Source organism: Schistocerca nitens, chromosome 2 (genome assembly GCF_023898315.1).
Source record: "Schistocerca nitens isolate TAMUIC-IGC-003100 chromosome 2, iqSchNite1.1, whole genome shotgun sequence".
NCBI classification, from domain to species: Eukaryota; Metazoa; Arthropoda; class Insecta; order Orthoptera; family Acrididae; genus Schistocerca; species Schistocerca nitens.
This window is the reverse complement of record NC_064615.1, coordinates 1,159,854,437-1,159,875,957: the sequence shown is the minus strand read 5'-3', so window position 1 is coordinate 1,159,875,957 and position 21,521 is coordinate 1,159,854,437. Positions and strand designations below refer to the sequence as shown.

At 42.3% G+C, this 21,521-nt stretch overlaps 1 protein-coding gene across 1 annotated transcript in view; it reads left to right on the top strand.

Annotated features, from left to right (window-relative positions):
* The first annotated feature begins 2,215 nt into the window (after positions 1–2,215).
* The window catches only part of LOC126235614 (dehydrogenase/reductase SDR family member 11-like), a 160,488-nt gene continuing 141,182 nt past the window's right edge, over positions 2,216–21,521 (top strand). Inside the window, exons 1-2 of the mRNA XM_049944326.1 lie at positions 2,216–2,347; positions 16,800–16,962. Coding sequence (XP_049800283.1) covers positions 2,216–2,347; positions 16,800–16,962 — 295 coding nt within the window. The remainder of the gene's footprint in view (positions 2,348–16,799; positions 16,963–21,521) is intronic.

Sequence of the window (21,521 nt, the reverse complement as noted above, 5' to 3'; positions counted from 1 at the left end):
ATGTCCTCCCAAGAGTGCGCATATGCAATGAAGCTGACGGTGGGATATTCTAGAATTTATTGTCAACTATAAAACACTTGTAATGTGATATGTACAATAAGCCTTAAGGGGATTCCTTCAAAAAATATATTTTGGAATTTTCACTCCGTAAAAAATGTTGTAACGTTTACAAACTGTTGTATGTGTATGCACGAGTAAACTTGATATTTTATTGATCAGTACTGCAGCTGAATATCACTGTACATTAAGCTCTACTATCTCGGAAACTATTCCGAATATGGCGTATGTCCATATGATGATTTTGCCCTCAAATGATCGTTCTTTTCATATGCCTGAAAAATGACCACACCTGCCGAGAAACCCTGTACATTAAGGGTTTGCAGTTTAATTGTTTTCGTGTTTACACATTTAACACTTGGTTGTGTGAACCAGTGCCTGAAGCTATTTGAAGTGAAATAATAGTGTAAGGGACGTTCAGTGTGTAATGCAACAAATATTTCTGAAGGCAGGTTGGTTTGATTTACCATTCCAGTGCAGGATATTGTTTCTGAAGTGTTGGCAGAAGAGCCAACACCGTGTTGCTAGAGGAGGCCGAAATGCACGCTTTTAAGCTCACGCAGATTGGCGTGAGGTCTGGAACAGTTAAGGGAATTAATAGTAGCAAATAAAGTACGTAGTTGATGTAATACTTAACTTTAATCCATAATTGGTGAACATTGGTCTGACGGTACAGGCATCACAATATATATAACAATCTCAATATAAACTGTTAATGGCGCCTTGCTAGGTCGTAGCAAATGACGTAGCTGAAGGCTATGCTAATTATCGTCTCGGCTAATGAGAGCGTATTTGTCAGTGATCCGTCTCTGGCAAAGTAGGCTGTACAACTGGGGCGAGTGCCAGGACGTCTCTCTAGACCTGCCGTGTGGTGGCGCTCGGTCTGCTATCACTGACAGTAGCGACACGCGGGTCCGACGTATACTACCGGACCGCTACCGATTTAAATGCTACCACCTAGCAAGTGTGGTGTCTGGCGGTGACACCACTGTTTCCCTCTCATTTGGATACGAAACTCTACTTTTTAGCATAATCCTCGTACAATGAGAGGGCCTTACCCCTCCCTACCACGCTGGCCTCTATGCCCGCATGGTACCTCCTACTGGTCGACGTCGGAGCCAACGTCAATAACCTCTCCATCATCCACGCACTGGTTCTTGCGGAGTGCATTATTCATTGGACCGGAGAGATGGGCCTCGGAAAGTGCGAGATCCAGCCTAAAGGGTGAATGAGGAGTGGAGTTTTGTAAGCTCCTCTTGGATACGCAGACATATGTGAGGTGTTGTGTTGTTATGGAAAGGGAGACAGTCATTTACATTTTTGTGTCAACGAACATACTGAAGTCGTTCCTTCAGTTTCATGAGTGCACCAGAGTAAACTTCAGAGTTGGTCATTACATTATGAGGGGTACATCAAAGTATCCACACTACGAACAGAGATGTCGAGCACTGCAGCGAGGTGTCTGTCTGTGATCCGTCACTCATCTCGAATGAAAACGTCCACACGTCCCAGAAGTGCAAGAGTCACAAACGTGTGCAGCGAACCGGCACGTGGGACATCGGTCAGGTTTCCACCAAAAGGAACATAATGACAGCACTCCGCTCTTTGAACGCACCTGCATTACTGATGCCATTTTTAAGGCTATGTATAGAGTCGCCACATACCGAAGCTTCATAAAATTATAGAAGCTGACGCATGGTATTCCGCGATGTCCGCCAACAAATCTTCATGTTTTCAACAGAAAGGGACAGAGAAAAAATGTGTTATATTACTTATTGAACTCTCGTAGAACAATACCTTCATTTCAAATGTGGAGTTTACTCCGTCGACGTTATGTAGCTTAACAAAACGGTCGTCTGCAAACAAATTGTTTGGAACAAATGCTGCTACGTTTTTATTTATTTACATACAGCTGCGGTCAAACCGAATGTCGGTTTGAATAAGACAAAAACTGCTCTTGTACCTGTTCTAGGTTCTAGAAGCTACTCGTTAAGGCGTTCCACTGAAGTCGTCCATCGGACAGACAGATCTGTTTGCCCGCCGGCGGAGAGGAGTATGGACTGCGATCGGGCGATAACGAGCTGCCCTTGCCGGAGCTACGCGGGCCGGCTGTCCTCTGGAGGCGAACAGCCGCTGAGGCGCGCCACTTGCTGTCAGGATGGAGCGGTACGCAGGTCGCGTCGCCCTGGTGACGGGCGCCAACTCCGGCATCGGCGCCGCCACCGCACGGGCGCTGCTCAGGAGGGGGCTCGAGGTCGTCGGCCTCGACAAGAGGATCGACAGGGTCCAGGTAGTTAACTAACCACCAGCCTCGGTACAGCATCTCAAAAGTGGACAGGTTCAAAAAATTGTGCCAGTACTTCAGTTCGAAGCGTTATTTAGCTAACTGCCACAGAAACAGCATGGGTTTCAGAGCAATAGAGAAATGAATGTGATGTATTAAGAGTAAGATCTTACTTTTTTCTATTTTTAGCTCAGTCACTTTTTTATGACACAATCGGAACTGGTTTTTAGTCTTCAAAGCCCATCCTCAGATGCTACTTTTTTTGAGTCATCAGTCTTCTGACTGGTTTGATGCGCCCGTCACGAATTCCTCTCCTGTGCCAAACCCTTTATCTCAGAGTAGCACTTGCAACTGACGTCTTCAATTATTTGCTGAATGTGTTTCCATATCTGTCCTCCTCTACAGTTTGTCCCCTTTACATCTGCCTGTAGTACCATGGAAGTCATTCCCTGATGTCTTAAACAGATGTCCTATCTTGCTGTCCCTTCTCCATGTGAATGTTTTCCTTTCCTATCCGATTCTGTCCAGAAACCCTTCTTTATTACCTTACCATTCAATCTACTTTTCCACATTCGTCTGTAGCACCAGATCTCAAATACTTCGATTCTCTTCGGTTCCAGGTTTCTCACAGCCCATTCTTTACTACCACACAATGTTGTGCTCCAAATGTACTTTCTCAGAAATTACTTCCTCAAATTAAGGCCCCTTTTACCGGTGCTAGTCTGCTTTTGATGTCCACCTTGTCCCGTCCGACACAAGTTATGTTCTTGCCTAGGAAGCAGAATCAACCTACTTCATCCACTTCGTAATCGGTCCTGACGTTAACTTTCTCACTGTTCTCATTTCTGCTACATCTCATTACTTTCGTCTTTCTTAGATTTGTACTCATTAGACTGTTCATTCAGTTCAGGAGATCATGTAGTTATTCTTCGCTTTCACTCAGGATAGCAATGTCATCAGTGAATGGTATCATTGATATCCTTCCACCATGAATTTTAATCCCTCTCCTGAACATTTCTTTTTTTTCCCTCATTGCTTCTTCGATGGTACAGTAGGGTCGAAAGACTGCATTCCTGTCTTACACCCTTCTTAATCTGAGCACTTGGTTCCTGGTCGTCCACTCTTATTATTCCCTCCTGGCTCTTGTACATACAGTATATGACCCGTCTCTCCCTACAGCTTACACCTATTTTTCTCAGAATTTCGAACTTGCGTATCCCACTTCTTTGCGTATTGATTCTTCCTGACTAATCTCTTACACTTCAGCCTGCTCTTCATCACTACTGCATTCTGATCTGCTCCTGGGTACGCCTTACAATCGAGTATCTGATTTCGGAATCTCTGCATGTGTATGACGTAATCTAAGTGAAACATTGCCGTATCACCCAGACTTTTCCAAGTATACCTCGTCCTCTTGCGATTCTTGTACAGAATATTCACTATTTCTAGCTGAAATTTATTACAGAACTGAATCAGTCATTCTCCTCTCTCATTCCTTGTCTCACGCCAATATTCTCCTTCCCTTACAACCGTATTCTAGTCCCCGATTACTATTAGATGTTTATCTCCCTATTCGAGCTGTATTACCCGCTCATTATCCTCATACACTTTCTTTGTCTCTTAATATTCAATTTGCGGTGTCGGCATTTACACATGAACTATCGTTGGTGTTGGTTTGCTGTCGATTCTGATAGAAGCAACACTATCAGAGAACTGTTCACAGTAACACACTCTCTGCCCTTCCTTCTATTTTTAATGAATCCTACTCCCGCTACACCATTTATTGCTGCTGTCGATATTACCCTACACTCATCTGACCATAAATCCCTGTCTTCTTTCCATTCCACTTCACTGACCTCTACTATGCCTATAATGAGCCTTTGAATTTCTCTTTTCAGATTTTCTAGCTTCCCGACCACGTTCAAGCTCCTGACAAATCCACGTCCCGACTCGTAGAACGCTATCCTTTCGTTGGTTATTTAACCTTTTTGTCATGGTCACCTCCCCTTTCGCTGTCTCCTCCCAGAGATCCGAATGGGGGACTATTCCGGAATCTTTTACCAATGGAGAGATCATCATGAAACTTTTTCAGTTACAGGCTACATATCTTGGGGGTACAGGTTATGTTTCTTTAATGCAGTGATTTCCATTGCCTTCTGTATTCTAGATCGCGTTTACTTAAACTTATGGGCTGACTTTTTTCTGGTTCATAAACATTTTATCTTTATCTGTTATTACTTTTATGTTGTAATTTCATGTACTGACACGTTCCATGACCTTGGACGTTTGATATTGTTGATTCTCCCGCCCTTAGGGGCAGTTTCCTAAACCGAGGACAAGAGAGTGGCCTTAACCTCCGTCCGCTCCATCGCCCTCTTTGACAAGGCCGTTGGCAGGAACAGGGTGATTCTTATGTCGGAAATCTTCACCCGCCAATGCTGGTTATTAATCAATATTTAAGTAGTTTCGTGTTTCGAACTTGGGACCGAAAACGTCAATCAAATGAATAATCAAAGACGATACCCCTCGACCACTTGTGCATCACCAATGCTGCTATGGACAATACGAAAGGTTACAGTAAGACCTGAAACAAGTGCTATTTTTTTCACTTGGTTTACTTGTGAGCTTATTAATGTGCTATAACAATGTATATGGTTTCATACATATGAGCGGCATTTGATGGACGAGTGCTCATCACCGTCTCCACAAACGGGATGTTGTTTCTTCCAAATGTATTAACAGTTCTTGCTGCTAACAAGTGAGTCCGACTGTAGGACTGTAACACTCTAAACACTATTCCCTGAACTTGTCATATTCACAGAGACTCAAAACTCGCTATCTAATGTCGGTAAACAAACAAACCAAAACTTACCATAATGTTGTGTTTGGCCTCTATATGCACATGAGTGAAATCCTTCAATAGAGTCCAGATTTTCTCAATACTGTTAACCGTAATGAAAGCGTCGTCCCTACGAGGATTCCCATTTATTTTCACGAAGCATCTTGGTGATACCCGCCTGTTGCTCGAGCGTGTAGTAACAAATCAGGCAGACCGTCTCTGAATTTCTTCGACATCCTCCTTTAATCCGTACTTATGGAGATCAAAAATACTGCAGCTGAGCTAAATTTTAATCAGAATTCTTCCAACGAATTTAAATAGATAAATCGCCTTCCCTACTGCCGACACTGCTTGCCCGTTTCATTTCATATGACTTTGCAGTGTTACACGTAGACATACAGAGCGTAACGGGTGCAATTTATTTTAATTTTATACACACGTCAAGTTCCGCAGGACCAAACTGAGGAGCAAATGTCCGAGGTCATGGAATGGGTCAGTACATGAAATTATAACATAAAGGTAATAGCAGATGAAAATCAAATGTTAGTTAACCAGAAAAATGCCAGTCCGTAAACAATCGCGATCAAATAAGCTAATATTGTTAACAAGAAATGACAGTAAGGAATAGATATATCTATATATATTAAGAGGCCAATATCAAAATACCCTGACTCGCGAACAGTCGTCGACAAGAGGTTCGTGAACTTTCATCACTTATTGCCCGAACCGCCCGTTTCTCAGCCAAAATTATCCTTTTGTAATGGGAAGAGTTACCCTAAAATGTAATACCATACGGCATAAGCGAATGAACATAAGAAAAGTAGACAAATTTTCGTGTGGAACGATCACTCACTTCAGTTACCGTTCGAATAGTAAAAATGGCAGCATTAAGTCTCTGAACAAGATCCTGAACGTGGGCTTCCCATCTATCTGAACACCTATAAATTTGAACTGCTCAGTTTCACTAATCATATGCCCATTTTTTGAAATTAAAACGTCGGGTTTTGTTGAATTGCATGTTACAAACATTAAAAATTGAGTCTTACTGTGATTTAGCGTTAGTTCATTTACTACAAGCCATGAACTTATGTCATTAACTTCACTAATTCACTTTGGCAAACACGGATGGCATAGAAACAAGTCTAAAATAGTCTACATTAACCCTTTACCCTTTTTATAAAGCGGCTTTACTACTGAGTACTTAATCGTTCAGGAAACTGACCATTCCTAAAGGGAAAGTTACAAATATGGCTAAATACAGGGCTAACATGTGCAGCACAGTACTTGAATATTCTGCCAGGCACTCCATCATATCCATAGAGTCCATAGTCTTCAGTGATTTAATTATTGACTCAATCTCTCCCTTTTCTGTATCACAGACGAGTATTTCAGACATCATTCTCGGAAAGCATTTGTCAAGAAAGTTATATGATTCCCTGTAGCAATTTCATTTTTATTTAATTCACCAGCAATGGTCAGAAAATGATTGTTAAATACTGTAAATACATCTGATTTATCAGTAACAGAAATATGTTTTCCAGGAACTGACTTTATATCGTCGACCTCATGTTGCTGACGAGACACTTACCTCACAACTGACCATATGGCTTTAATTTTATCCTGTGAGTTAGCTATTCTGTTTGCATAACACATACTTTTTGCCTTCCTAATAACATTTTTAAGCAACTTACGGTACTGTTTGTAATTGGCTACTGCAGCTTGATTGTGACTACTTCTAGCATTTTGATATAATTCCCGCTTATTCCATTTGTCAGCCACGCGGGCTGCCTTTTACTGCTAGTACCCAGTTTTAAACGTTCTAATGGAAAGCAAATCTCAAAGAGCATGAGAAATGTGTTAAGGAAAGTATCATATTTGTCATCTATGTTATCGGCACTGTAAATATCCTGCAACTCTTGTTCCTTAACGACGTTTAAGAAACTGACTATTGCTGTTCGATTAACGTTCCTACATAGTTTGTAATTATATGTGACGTCTGTTTGAGTACAAAAGCCTTTTAGTGTTAAAATCTGTGCATCATGGTCTAAAAAGCCATTCACCCTTTTTCTAACAGAATGCCCATCTAGTAATGAAGAATGAATAAAAATATTGCCTATGGCTGTGCTACTGTTTCCCTACACGCTAGTTGTAAAGAACACCGCCTGTATCAGATCATATGAATTTAGGAGGTCTACCAACATCCTTTTCCTGGCACCATCATTTAGAAAATTTATATCGAAGTCACCACATACAATTAATTTCTACTACTTCCTACAAAGTGAATCAGGATCCCTCTCTAGCTTGTGCAGAAATGATCTGAAGTCAGAGTTGGGGGACCTCAAACAACATTAATTAGCAGTTTAGTGTCACTAAGTTCAACTGCCCCTGCTCAACATTCAAATATGTGTTCAGTGCAGTGCTGTGATACGTCTATGGACTCACATGGAATTCTGTTTTTTACGTACATAGCCACTCCTCCATCCCGCAAGGGATGAAAAACAGCCAGCTAATCTGTATCCTGGTAAAGGAAGCCTCTGAAGTGTGAAATTATTTAAGTGGTGCTCCGATATACCAATAATCTATAAGCAGTTCACTAACTTTGCCTCTAATACCTCTTATATTTTGAAAAAAATATGCTAATTCCTTCTCCACTTGGAAACATGACGTCCTCTGAAGGTGAGCCCTTTGTTAGAGGGACTTGCTTTAAGTACGTGCTGATATTTCTACTGCTAGCTGAGGACAGCGTACTGAACAATATTATATCTTTATTCATGTCACTGCAGACTAAAAGTCATAGTCAGTACAAATCATATATTTTCAGGTGTGAAGTGTGGACGTGTAGACGCAAAAGGCTTAGTGTATACTGACAGGCATAATACTCTTAATGGTGCAGTATGGTCCTGCAGTAAGCCTCAGGTCGTAAAGTTTCTGATGTGTTTGTGGGAAGACTGTTCCAAGCAGAGAAACAACAACCAGCACGCTGGTGTGTGTACACATCAAGGTCCTTTGTATGAGAATATCCGCAACTACACCTGTTACAGGCTGTCTAATCTCCGTGTCTGTGTCCTTCAGCACAACACTAATAGTGTACCGAACAAGACAGCAGTGTTATCCCTACTCATTTGCATTAATTGACACTTTTCTACATTTTTAGCAAGCTCTCATTCATCATACCAAATTGATATTATCTCCGACTCATCCTGTAGCCTCTAACACACTCAACGAAAACACTGTCCCTTACATTGCAGTGTAGTCAGCAAACAGTTGCCTTATCCATCACATCTTTTATCCATATATAGAGAATAAGACAGGTTCCATCACTCGTCCCTGACATACTCCAGGTAATAATCTCGTCTCATTTGCCCTCTGGAGCAACGTACAAGGTAGTGTTGTATATTGTCGGACCTTCATTAAAACACAATAGAGCATTGCGTGGAATGCATTCTGGAAATCTAAAAAAGTTGAATTTGCCTGTTGCCTTTCATGAATGGTTTGCAGGTTTTCATACAAGAAAAGGACAAGTTGAATTTTTCACGAGCGGTGCATTCTCAATCTGTGCTGATTTGCGGACAGAAACTTTTCTGTCCAAAGGAGATTTATTATTTTGCTCGATAGCGTTACGGATCCGTTCATCTACTCTTCTTACAAGCACGACTCACCTGCGCTTTTTTTACATTCACTTGAGACTTCGCTGTGGGTGGGAGATTATGCGAGCTAGGTAACAGACCAGTGTCCAAGAGTACTCCCCGTAACACCGAATACCGCATTCCGTACGGACCCGGCGACTGATTTCTTTTCAGCTTTTTCAGAAGCTTATCTATACCAGAGATGACTATGACTATGTTTCCTGTACTGGGGTTTGTGTGACGGTCAACCGATGATGTCTGTACTATATTCCGCCTTGAGTAATTTTTTAAAAGCAAAATTAAAATTACTGTTTCCATTACTGTCTTCTGTTGTCACACCAGACTGGACTGTTCGATGAGTGACTAAATAGAAGCCTTCGACTCAGTTGCTGATTTTATGCACGGCCAGAAATTTCTCCAGGCCTCGTCAAGATCTGCTAAGGTATGGAAGTGGAATTTGTGTGCTTCTTGCTTCTTCTGACAGATGCAAGAATTTCTACTAACTTTTGCCTGTCGTCAGTTCCGTTTCTGTTTTGATCGTTGTGCAATATTCCGAATTTTCTTATTAAACCACGATGGGTCTTGGCAGCCCTTAATCCACTTAATACGTGGCTAGCTGGGTTAAGGTTGTAAGGTGAGAGATGTGCTGTCTAGTGAACAGCGGGCGCCGACAATAAATAACTTTAAGTGTGATGCAGCGTGTTGCATAATTGATGTTTCAGATGATTTTGTTTCTAAGTCTCAGTTGTAGATATCGTTCGTGTGTTTTGTTGACAAAGTGTCTTTTCGTTCTTGTCGAAGTGGTTTAGATCATGTTGTTACAACGACGATCTTATTAAAATGGCGAAATTTTCAGTAGCAAGAAATAACGAACGAACGTCGACAGTAACACGAACACGAAAAATATTTTAAAATACCAAAACTGAAAAGTGTAAGCTTCACGTTAAAGTGTGACCTCTTTTGTTAACTGTTTCTTGTCGTTTCCTAGTAGTGCAATGTAATGCATGAAAACACAATGTTGTGTATGTTCTACAGAATTAATTTATTTAGTTGGCCGGTGTAGAAGGCCATCATTAGACTTTAAAACACTATCATCATCTAACGAGTTACAATATTTGTAAACAATATTCGAAAATATGTTACTCATCTAGACTGAGGCAAAAACACATAATAAATATCATCTTTGACAGTGCGGTAGCAACGCAATTAAAAAGGTAAAAATTTTAACAGTGAACAGATACAAAATGAGCAAACAAGGAAAAGCATTAACAATAACCTCACGAACACTGCCTATGTAACAATTTATATCAATCAAATGAAACTTCATCGTTCCTAAACAATTTTTTCAAGTCTCAAACATCTATTGTGTATGTATGGAGACAGACGTAACGGACGGAAATTTGTACAAAGGCCGGGATTCAAACGCGAGTGTCCTGCTAGTTAGGCAGGCATGCTAACCACTGCATCGCCCTGGCGGAGTGGCTTTGCAGAACTGCAGGGCCTACCCCAGCAAGCCTCCATCCTCAACCAACCTCCCATTCACTTCTCAGCCCACTTGGCACAGCCTCTAAACTCGAACAGTGGAGAGACGCAGGTACAAACTTCCATTCGTCACTTCAGACTGCGTATATACAATTTACATCAAATTAACTACCCCAATAAAATTGGTATTTGTCAAGACTAACAAAAAGTAGCTTGAGGAGGTATTACATACGAAAAGTGAGACAGAAACAGAGTAAAAGATAAATTAGACAACTATAACAACAGAATTTATGAAGTACTTACACGATTACAATAAAATAAAAGTAAATACAGGAAACTGGAAGAATGTTAATAAAGTTGGCAGCGTTAGATGGAATGGAAATCTGAAAGGATTAAGAGAAGTTTAGAGGAGGAGAAGTATCGAGCGGTCTTTCATCATTTGATATTAAATTATAATTGTGGGCCAGATGTATGTTGATTTCCAGGGCTTCCAATACACTGAGTTTCTGGCCTTAGTCTGCTAAGTGAAATGGGACAATAACTGGTAGCTGGAGTCTTCTCAGTACATGTTCAGCGAATGTGGGGTAATCATTCTGCGACCACCTGTTGATTTCATGTTCTGCCAGCAAAATTGCTATCCCTCTGCCTGATTGGCCAATATAAAACTGATCATAATAAGGACAAGTAATTTTTTATATCCCACTTTACCTGTCCTAGCTATGGTATTGTACACTGTTCCTGCAATCAATGCAAAGAGCAGCAGAGCAAGCATAGAAGAGGAATTGAATTTTCGGTTCTTGATTCCGCTGAAAGTTTCGATCTGTCAGCACAGGATTGTAGCTATTGACTGTGACAAGAAATTTGTGCCTCAGCCTAGATGGGTAGCTTCCTTTCCAGTTTTACGATATTGCTCTGCGTGTGTTGTTAAGAAGAACGATGCAATGTGCTTTCGGACATGCATGCATGCCTGGCATTGTGGTGACTACAGCCGTTATGAAATACATAAAATTTATTCACATTAGCGAATGCGAAGAACCATCAGCTTAAGTGAATGACGACAGTGAAAATTTGTGCCCACCCGAGATTCAAACCTGGACTTCCAACTTTATATGAGCATTCACGTTTACCACTTTCGCTATCCGTGAACGACTCATGGCCAGACCTAAACTTCCATATGTCGTCTTTCCTGCAACACAACCTGTACTCGTACACACATTTTGTAATTCCCGTACAGGGGAGGAAAGTTTAACTGAAAGTCGCTGTCCAGCGTTGCCAAATAAATTCGATAGTGCAGTTCGTTCAAATGTCTCTGAGCACTATGGGACTTAACGTCTGAGGTCATCAGTCCCCTAGAACTTAAAACTACTTAAACCTCATTAACCTAAGGACATCACACACATCCATGCCCGAGGCAGGATTGGATCTTGCGACCGTAGCAGTCGCGCGGTTCCGGACTGAAACGCCTAGAACCGCTCGGCCACCACGGCCGGCTCGATAGTGCAGTGCCTGTCGTGATAAGAAGGACGATACACTGTCCTTTCAGACACGCATGCATGCACTTCTGAACCTCATGGATAGGATATAGCAGCCGTCCATCTCGCCTCCCTCCCCCCACCCCCAAGCAGTTTCAGCGTTCAATTTCAGGGCAGCTAACGACTTTTGCAGTGTCTTCCTGACGTCCAGAAAGAATTTTAGTCTGCAACAGAATACGTGCAGATCTGAAACGCCGTTTGTACCAGACTAGGACTCGAACCAAAAACCTTTCCCCAAACTGGTAAATACTCTACTGACTGAAATATCCAGTCGCAGGTCGTGACTCACGATCCACCCACAAATCTATAGTTCTATCAGAGTTTCTACACTTCTTAGCTCGGCATACCTTATAGGTTCAGAACTCCTGGAAAAAAGGATGTTATACAAAATTGACTTGCCCACAGCCTGAATCATTGATCTTGGAATCAATTTAACACTTCAGGAGAGTATTTGCTTGAACATTCCGTCATATAATAACCGTGTGCTACACACTGGAGTGGACTTGTAACTAGGGAGGGAACAAATGTGTCAACATTCAACGTAAAATTTGGAGTGTTCATAGAAAAGACCCACGTGAAACACCAGAAGGAAGTATACTGCGCGTGAACAGGTGATGTTAGAGGTTACAGCAGTAATACGGCAGCCTTGGTGCTGGTTCACTTTCGATACCAAATTGATATGCAACTTAATTAAATTGTGGCAGTTGATTGATTTATGACGTTAACATATTATACTGCTAAGAGATTTTTCATGTAACGCCACCCCCTCAACCTCGCCTTAACATATTGGTCTTTAAATTGATTTATGACATCCTTGGGGTTCATTTATGATCCCCTGAGGATACTCTGCCCTCCTGAGAAAAACCCCTCAACATCCCCTTCATCTGCCTCTTCCTCCACCCGTCTACGAATTCTTTTCGCCCATAGAAATCACATCTGATGTCAAATTAATTGACTAATTAAATTTATTAACTGGTTAAATCCATGCCATCTGGGTAATATTCTAGCCACACCGCCCTCACTCTCCCTCCCCTCCCCATACTAGAAATTAGTAGGAAAGAACTCAGTTGATTAGCTAATTGGCGAGATATCGATTGCTCCATATGAAATATTGTTTAAACAATTTCTGCTGGACGATGCAATGTGTGGAATATTGTTTATTCAATATTTGTGGTTGACGATGCAGTATGGAAATTTTAAATTATTGTGGTGCTTCTTTATTCCAATCATGCAAGGAATGCTGTCATCGAACACTCACCACACGTAATTACTCTGTCACAGAACGCCCTAAACATATCTGGCGAAACTAAACTGTTGATCATGTCGCTGACTGCCAGACTGACCACACTGCACAGCGCCCGCCACTGGCCAGGGACTGCCCCAGCTACGAGATCGCGATAATGCTCCACAGACAAAGGATCAGGTAGTGGCATCCGTCCCAGATTGATACCAGGCTCACTTCCTGTCCTCCTCTCTCTCTCAAGAGAATACTTCCTGTTTGTGTGTACCAACGTATGCGAATACACACACCAAGATATCCTCCCCACACTTCCTCCCTTCCAAACGCACCTGTCCCCCTCAACACTCACGCAGATGAAACTCTGTTAGTGGCTATGTACATTTGTTCTCACACTTCCGCTGCTATGGAAGCCTGTAGCAGATGGAACAAAGACATTAATACATTCAGCAAGAAGTAGGCAGAGTGTGTTGTGTACCCCACTATTCCCTTGTTTGATATGAACGAAGTACTGGATACCTGATAAACCCGCAACTGTGGATGTCTTGGAAATACTCCCTCACTCCATAATATCGATTGAATAATTAATTAAATCGATACTCTTCGTGGCTCTTCCCTTCATTCGATCCCTGCGAAACCCTACATTTGAGCGGGATAATGGACGACCGCATGTTGCAGGTTCTGTACGGGCCTCTCTGGATACTGAAAATGTTCGACTGCTGCCCAGGCCAGCACATTCTCCAGATCTCTCACCAATTGAAAACGTCTGGCCAAAGGTGGTCGAGCAACTGGCTCGTCACAATACGCCAGTCACTACTCTTGATGAACTGTGATATCGTGTTGTAGCTGCAGAGGCAGCTGTACCTGTACACGCCATCCAAGTTCTGTTTCACTCAATGTCCAGGCGTATTACGGCCGTTATTACGGCCAGAGGTGGTTGTTCTGGGTACTGATTTCTCAGGATCTACGCACCCAAATTGCGTGAAAATGTAATGACATGTCAGTTCTAGTATAATTTATTTGTCCAATGAATACCCGTTTATCATCTGCATTTCTTCTTGGTGTAGCAATTTTAATGGCCAGTAGTATATTCAGCAATTACGTCAAGAGCCCGTGCATGATGTGAAAACAAGAGTGACCTGTGCAATTACTACAACTTGAATTACTGAGTCGATCATTTCCCTCCAAACCGAAACATCTTAATCGGTAAAGTTTACGTGATCAGTATACTGTAACCTTTGTCGAGAACTCTCTACTATTGAGAAGACCTACGGCTGTATCATGCAAAACAGTGCGAGAACATGGAGAGCAATTGAGTCAGAGACAGTAGTAAAAGATACGGTATTTGTTCCTTATCAAGAGTGTAACAAAATTTAATTTGCACCGATTTCAAAATGTAGTCTTACTGTTTAACCAAAACAGGGCATCGTTGTCTTTTTATTACCTACACAGAGATCTATAGTAAGTCTGAACATCAGCCACAACTCGTCTATGATTTTGGAATTTGGAGTAAGGGCTCTATTGCGTCTTTTAGGTAGAACTGTCTATCAGTTCCAATATTTGCGAATGATCCCCTTGATTTCTTTATAAATGTTTTCTCTTGGTGACCAACATCGCTAACCATGTTCGCGAATCACTATCTCTTTGTCGGCGGATTCAACATCTTCTACTTTTCTTGTTGTCAGCAGGGCTAAAGTGTTTCTCTCACGCGATTGTTTTGAAACTCGTTTTTCGGAGGAGTTATCTGATGACGGATTTAATATTACTTTACAAGATTGTTTGTTCTTACTGTCGATAATGTAAGTGAAAGTTTCATGGTTTGTACTAGCTACATGAAAGTAGCCCCTTTCTGCTAATGTATAGTTGAGCTACATCCGTGTAATTCAATTTATGCTATGTTGAATGGCTTTACGACAGGCGCTTCTAATTCTGACATCATGTGCAAGCATGCAGTTATCAGACTAACTGGATCACCGTTAAATACTTTCGTCTGTGTGTACTAGCAGTTACGTTTTATTTGAATTTCGCCTAACCTAATAATTTTGCTCGCCCAACCACGAGGAGAGTTTCTGTCCCAACTTTGCGATGCATATTCCCTTTACTGGTGAACGGCGTGTCTAGTGTTATGTGAGAGTTATTTGAAGCTCTCGCTCCGGCAGATGACAACTAACACTTAAGGAATCTCACGTCCCATATTTGATATTACATCGGTTTCAGTTACTGGGTTTTCAGATTACGAATTTTTATCTGGAGATCTTTGGGAATTTCGAGTCACACTCAACAAAACGTGTTGCACACGCCCTCTCTTCCCTCTTGGCCGCTTCTGGTCTTTGGTGGACACTGGGGTAACTGTACGAGTCTCCGTAGCTCGTGGATTCTTCAGGTAAGCCCTGCACCGAACTGACGAAGTTTCTGCTGTAGACAGTCCACTTGGCTCCAGTTCATAGCAACATGCTCGGGCTTTTCATAGTCTTGTACTGTACGTTCTTGGTATACATATATCCAATTGAATATACCCTGAACTGGGGTAATTTGATGTCAAGGAATAGATATTCCAGTTCGCGTTCGTTATTCAGTACAAGATAATGAAGTCAGAAAAGCAGCGATATATACAAGCGACTTGAGACTCAACCATGTCGAAATGATACTGCTTTTGGAAAGCCTGGCAAATAGTTGTTCACAGGTGGCTCGATGACATGAGGCATGCTTGCAGAAGCTGTGTACTTTGCAAAGATAAATATGAGCCGCTTCTGTCTGGGACCCACAGAAAAATCCGGGCTAACACCTATGTTACCTCCTTTCTGACAGATCATACAATATGAAACAAGTTGGCGGACTCTTGATATGTACCGATTCCATGAATACTTTCTTGCCCGTTGCGAGGGCTGCTTGGAGAAAAAACTGCAAATTATATAGTGCAGGTCGTCCTAAGATGACTTGCTACGTCGCAAGAACTCCATAAATCCAAGTTTCGTTGAATAACGCGCTGCTCAGATTGCCCGACAGGAGCAACAATTGGGACACACTTTAATATTCCTTCTTCACCATGACAATTATCAACCACATTTAGCTGAGGCAACGGCAGAATGGTCAACATTATGTTACGACGTCAGCTTCAAAGAAACTGGGTACCGAACTATCTAACAGCGCAAATCACATCAGCCCTACTTCCCAACAATTCTAGTCTAATGCGGAAGATTTTCACAATAGGTTAATAGCAGGCCATGTGGCTTCCAATAGTACGGCACACCTGACGTAGACGGTATCCTATCTGAATTGTGGTTACTGACAGTTGAAGAGGTGGTTTTTTAGTTTTAGGTGCACTAAGTAAATTACAACAACGAGCAGAACACCAACTAAAGTCCTAAAAATTGTTTATTTCTCATACTGATTTGCTATAAGTTCTTAGAAGAATTCTGAAAATGTAAGTTTTTGGTTGTTACCTGCTTGGTGCTTTAATTCGATTAGTTAGTGGCGAAAGCTTAACACTGAATGACTATGTTAAGTTTCTTCACATACATGATCAAGTTAAGTGAGGCTACCTGTGTTCACGAATTCCGAGGTTCTGGGGAAACAAGAATATTATCATCCTTAGTGGCAACAGCTTCTTTCTTCATGTAATTACAGCACTCACTTGTGTAGAATTCAAGTTTGTTAAATGGCAAACTTGATCTATCTCCTAATGATTTTTTTTTCTTCTGTCCAGTGCAGATTCCACAAATCTGTCGTTTATTTCTTGCAGGCTCGAGAACTGAAGGACGCTCCGGGTAGGCTCTATCCATTGCAATGTGACGTCAGCTGCGAGGAGAATGTTCTACGGGCCTTCAAATGGATCAAAGAGAATTTAGGAGGGGTCGATGTTCTTATCAACAGCGCCGGCATTTGCAGAGAAAACCTTCCAACAAGTAAGTGAGCCACAGTTCGTCTCCGTTCAAGTAAGAACCTTGAGACATCATGATGCTGCAAAGGATCTGGAAAGAGATTTATAGTTTATACGAACAGGTGGTAAATTACGCACACAGCCGGTGCTGAAAAGGCTTCTTGTACGCTTACTGTTTCTCTCTGACCACGGCTGGATGTCTTGTTTATATCGTGTCATATGTTTGAGACCCAGAGCAAGGATCAGGTGGGCCAACTTCGTGAGTCATCTATCATTCCCCTCAATAAACATTTTTATTTAATAGTCATTCTATCACAAGCCAACTAAAAGTTACCAAGAATCTTGCTAAATTAATACAGATAACTGAGGTTTTAAAAGTAATATCGCAATGCATAATGACATTTGCACTATACTTAAAATTACAAGTGGTAGTATAAGAACATGTCAACGGTGCAACACAGTTATGGCCCGATTACAAAGGGGCGTGGAGTAGCCGCGCGGTTTGAGGCGTCATGTCACGGAGTGCGTGGCCCCTCCTGCCGGCGGTTCGAGACCTCCCTCGGGCATGGGTGAGTGTGTTGTTCTTAGCTAAAGTTAGTTTAAGTAGAGTTTAAGTCTAGGGGCCGATGACCTAAGCGGTTTGGTTCCTTAGAGATTCACACACACCGATTACAAACAATAGATGAAATAAACGGGTGGCAGGGCTGAGTCCGCACATCTAGCAGCACAACTGTGGGCTAACCCCACAACAGGACTTGAATTCAAGTTGAACAAACGACAAGTAAAGTACGTTAAAATGCATACATCTCCAGTGCATCAGTAAGCTCCAGACCTGCTCCGAGGCAAACATTGGACACAAGTACATATAATGTTGGTGTCCAAAGTCTATTAGCCACCTCACGCTAGGTGGTACACGATCATGTTAAATATTCCTTTTACTAACAATAATGGGGAGCGTAAGGCAAACGACAACACTTTGGTGCCATAAGACATTGTTATTCTCGTCCCATATAGACAAGAAAAGGACAAGCTGGCCAAACGCAATCGTCGTGTAAGAACCGTGCAAACTGTAATACTTGACTGATTGGCTACAACGCTGTTACACACAAATCAAGTACTTAATAAGCTACTGGGCCCCTAAAACAAAATAAACTACCGGGCCCCTACTAAAATGGTAATGACAATTAAACCCATAATATCTTTAAAGAAATCAAAAAACTCTGCTCAGTTTGCCCAAAGGCTTTCATCACATTCCCACAAGAATCTTGCAATAACAGAAACACTGACAAAATTACTTTCTCAAATGACCAAAGCCATGTTACCAAAAGAATGGAAATAAACTGCTCAGCTTGAGGTTGAAATGGGAGATCCGCAGAAGCGTGTGTGACCTGCCAACACCTAGACCTCGTGCGATGACGGGAAAGCCGCCGAAGCAGAAGGAAGACGCGTCCCTGCATCGGACCAGCAGAACAGCAACGCGTCAACCGCTGCCGATACATAGCTGTCAACATATACCAAAGGACAAACAGCAGACAAGTTTGACAGAAATTAACATACACAGTAGTATATAAGCTGACATTTAAAATTATTTCCAAGGAAACCAACTATTAAAACTTCAGTATAGGAGCACCCCGTTCATAAACATTGGAAGTTAACCTTCCTACAAATAACAAGGAACAACGTAAAAAGTCATTTAAAAGAATAATTACATAATAATTGAAGCAGTACCTTTACTGGGGCGTCTTGGTGACTGAATGACACTGTAATTCGCTACGCACCAAATGTCAGATGGTCGGCCATAAGGGCCGGCCGGAGTGGCCGAGCGGTTCTAGGCGCTACAGTCTGGAACCGCGCGACCGCTGCGGTCGCAGGTTCGAATCCTGCCTCGGGCTTGGATGTGTGTGATGTCCTTAGGTTAGTTAGGTTTAAGTAGTTCTAAGTTCTAGGGGACTGATGACCTCAGAAGTTGAGTCCCAAAGTGCTCAGCGCCATTTTTGAATTTTCGGCCATAAGGTCTACAACAAACAAAAATCACACTCAGTAGTGTCAAATAATCAATGATAACAGTGACTTCAGGTACCAGATTGACATTGCACAATGCAAGCTTGGCGCTTGAAGAAACCTCCAGACTGACACACACAGGCCCGAAAGGTGTCACTGAAAGGCATAAAAGAACCGGATTCGTGGCCAGCTAGCATCGTAGGACAATTAACAGTCTTTAAGTACAGTAGTTACTGAATAGTCTTCGTACATGATTTCACGTTAATGCGAAGGAGGCCAATAGCTTCAGGACTCCAAGTAGGGACTGGATAACACTGACCTCCTGCTCGTAGCTGCTAACAAGAGGTTCAGTACATCTCGGCGTATTTAGCCCACCACAATTAACTGATGCATTTCGTGACGAGAGCCGCTCTTTGCCCCCTCAGCTCACCGGCACCAACGGTAAACGCTACATGAAAAGGCGGGACCTACGAACCAACGGTCAACGGTTTCAACTCTCTGCATTCGTCAGTACGCCAGCTACTCAGACACACCCGTCCAGATGCGACTTCCATACACCACTCCTTACTTCACAGCTCCAGAGGTAACACTCAACCAAGCAAAGATGATACGACGAGGGCCAGAATCGATGGAACGCGCGCAGAAATGGCGCCAGTACGATCGCACTAGCGCACCTTCACAGAAGCAACCACTACTCATTTTTGTTGTACAAATTGCGTGTAGCATAAGAAGTAAAACTGTCACACAATATTGACACAATTTTCGATAAAGCATTGTTCAGTTCACTAAGTTTGATACGCCCAGTCAATGAAAGTGGGAAAGAGGCAGCAGGTACAACAAAGAAAAGAATCATACGCTACTCTGGGAAAATGCTGAAAGCAAACCAGCCGTCTACGACGTTCCAAGATGGCAGATGAGGCAGTTCTATGATGAAATAGCAAAGACAGTGTGTGGCGGTATGCCCTATCATGAGCCCAGCTATAGACTACGTAGCCAAAGAAAACTAATAGTATTAGGCGTTCACAGGCGGGCAGATAAGGCAATGCCATGTTGAAACGGCAAACACACTGCGAGATAAACCAGTTGTTGAGACTAGCGATAGGACACGTAGCTGTTGTTCACAGCTCACGGAATTTGAACGAAAAATAAACAGGTGGAATCTCTTAGCACACACACACACACACACACGAGGGAGGCCTAATTTCGTCCTATATACGTATAAGCAGGAACTACCTCGAACTGGGACACAGGCTGACAATTACAGTAACTGTAGTGCTGCGGTATGAGGGAGATATCAGCGTATTACAGTATTCGAATCTGTGGAATTAGCTTGAGATAACGCCCATCTGCTAATCTGTATCGTTCTGATCTGTAGTAATATCCGTACAACGACAGTTACAATCATTCCATTATACAGCTGATGGTTGCCCATAATCGCAACTGCGAATACATTTCATGTCACTGAAGGCTGTCGTCCGTTGATTAACAGCGGCAGTAGCGGCGCAACATTGGCCTGACCTGTCTGGGGTTTGAATGAGTCTCCAAGGCGTGTGCTGTACAGGCCTAGACAGTTATCCTGGTAGACGACACAGATTAATATAGCGTTACTATAGCTAGAATAAACTGCCATTCGGTTTTATTATCTCTGATCTCAGATAGCTATTGCTTTCCTCGAAGCCTTCCCAACAATTGGTAAAATCTTATTATTTTATACACACTGATGAGCCGAAACATAATGATCAATTACTTAAAAGTCTGTTGGTCCACATTTGGAAAGCAAATGAGCGGCGACTCTGCGTGCAATGGGTTCTAGAAGCTCGTGATAGGTTTTCAGATGTTTTCCCCGGTCAAATATTATTTTTAAGCGTACGTGAGGAAAAATGTTACGGTTACTTTGTGATTGGAAATCTTCGCAAGTGAAGAAAAATCCTTTTTATTAATAATTTGTGGAAAAAATTCGTTTCATGCTCTAGGGGTAGCGTCTTTGATTCATAATCAAAATGTCTTCGGTCCCGCGTTCGATCCCCGCCACTGCCTAAATTTTGATAAATAATCAGCATTGGCGGCCGAAGACTTCCGGCATAAGAAGTCAGCCTCATTCTGCCAACGGCCTTGTCAAAGAGTGCGGAGGAGCGGATAGAGGTTCAGGGCACTTTCTTGTCCTAGGGGTGGGAAATTGCCCCTAAAGGCGGAATAATCAGCAATGGTCAACGACATGAGGATGCAGAAGGCAATGGAAAGCACTGCATTAAAGACACGTAACGTGTATCCACAGGACATGTGGCCTGTAATTCAAGAAGTGTCATGATGATCTCTCCATTGGCAAAAGATTCCGGAATAGTCCCCCATTCGGATCTCCGGGAGGGGACTGTCAAGAGGGAGGTTACCATGAGAAAAAGATTGAATAATCAACGAAAGGATAACGTGCTACGAGTCGGGGCGTGGAATGTCAGAAGCTTGAACGTGGTAGGGAAACTAGAAAATCTGAAAAGGGAAATGTAAATGCTCAATCTAGATATAGCAGGGGTCAGTGAAGTGAAGTGGAAGGAAGACAAGGATTTCTGGTCAGATGAGCATCGGGTA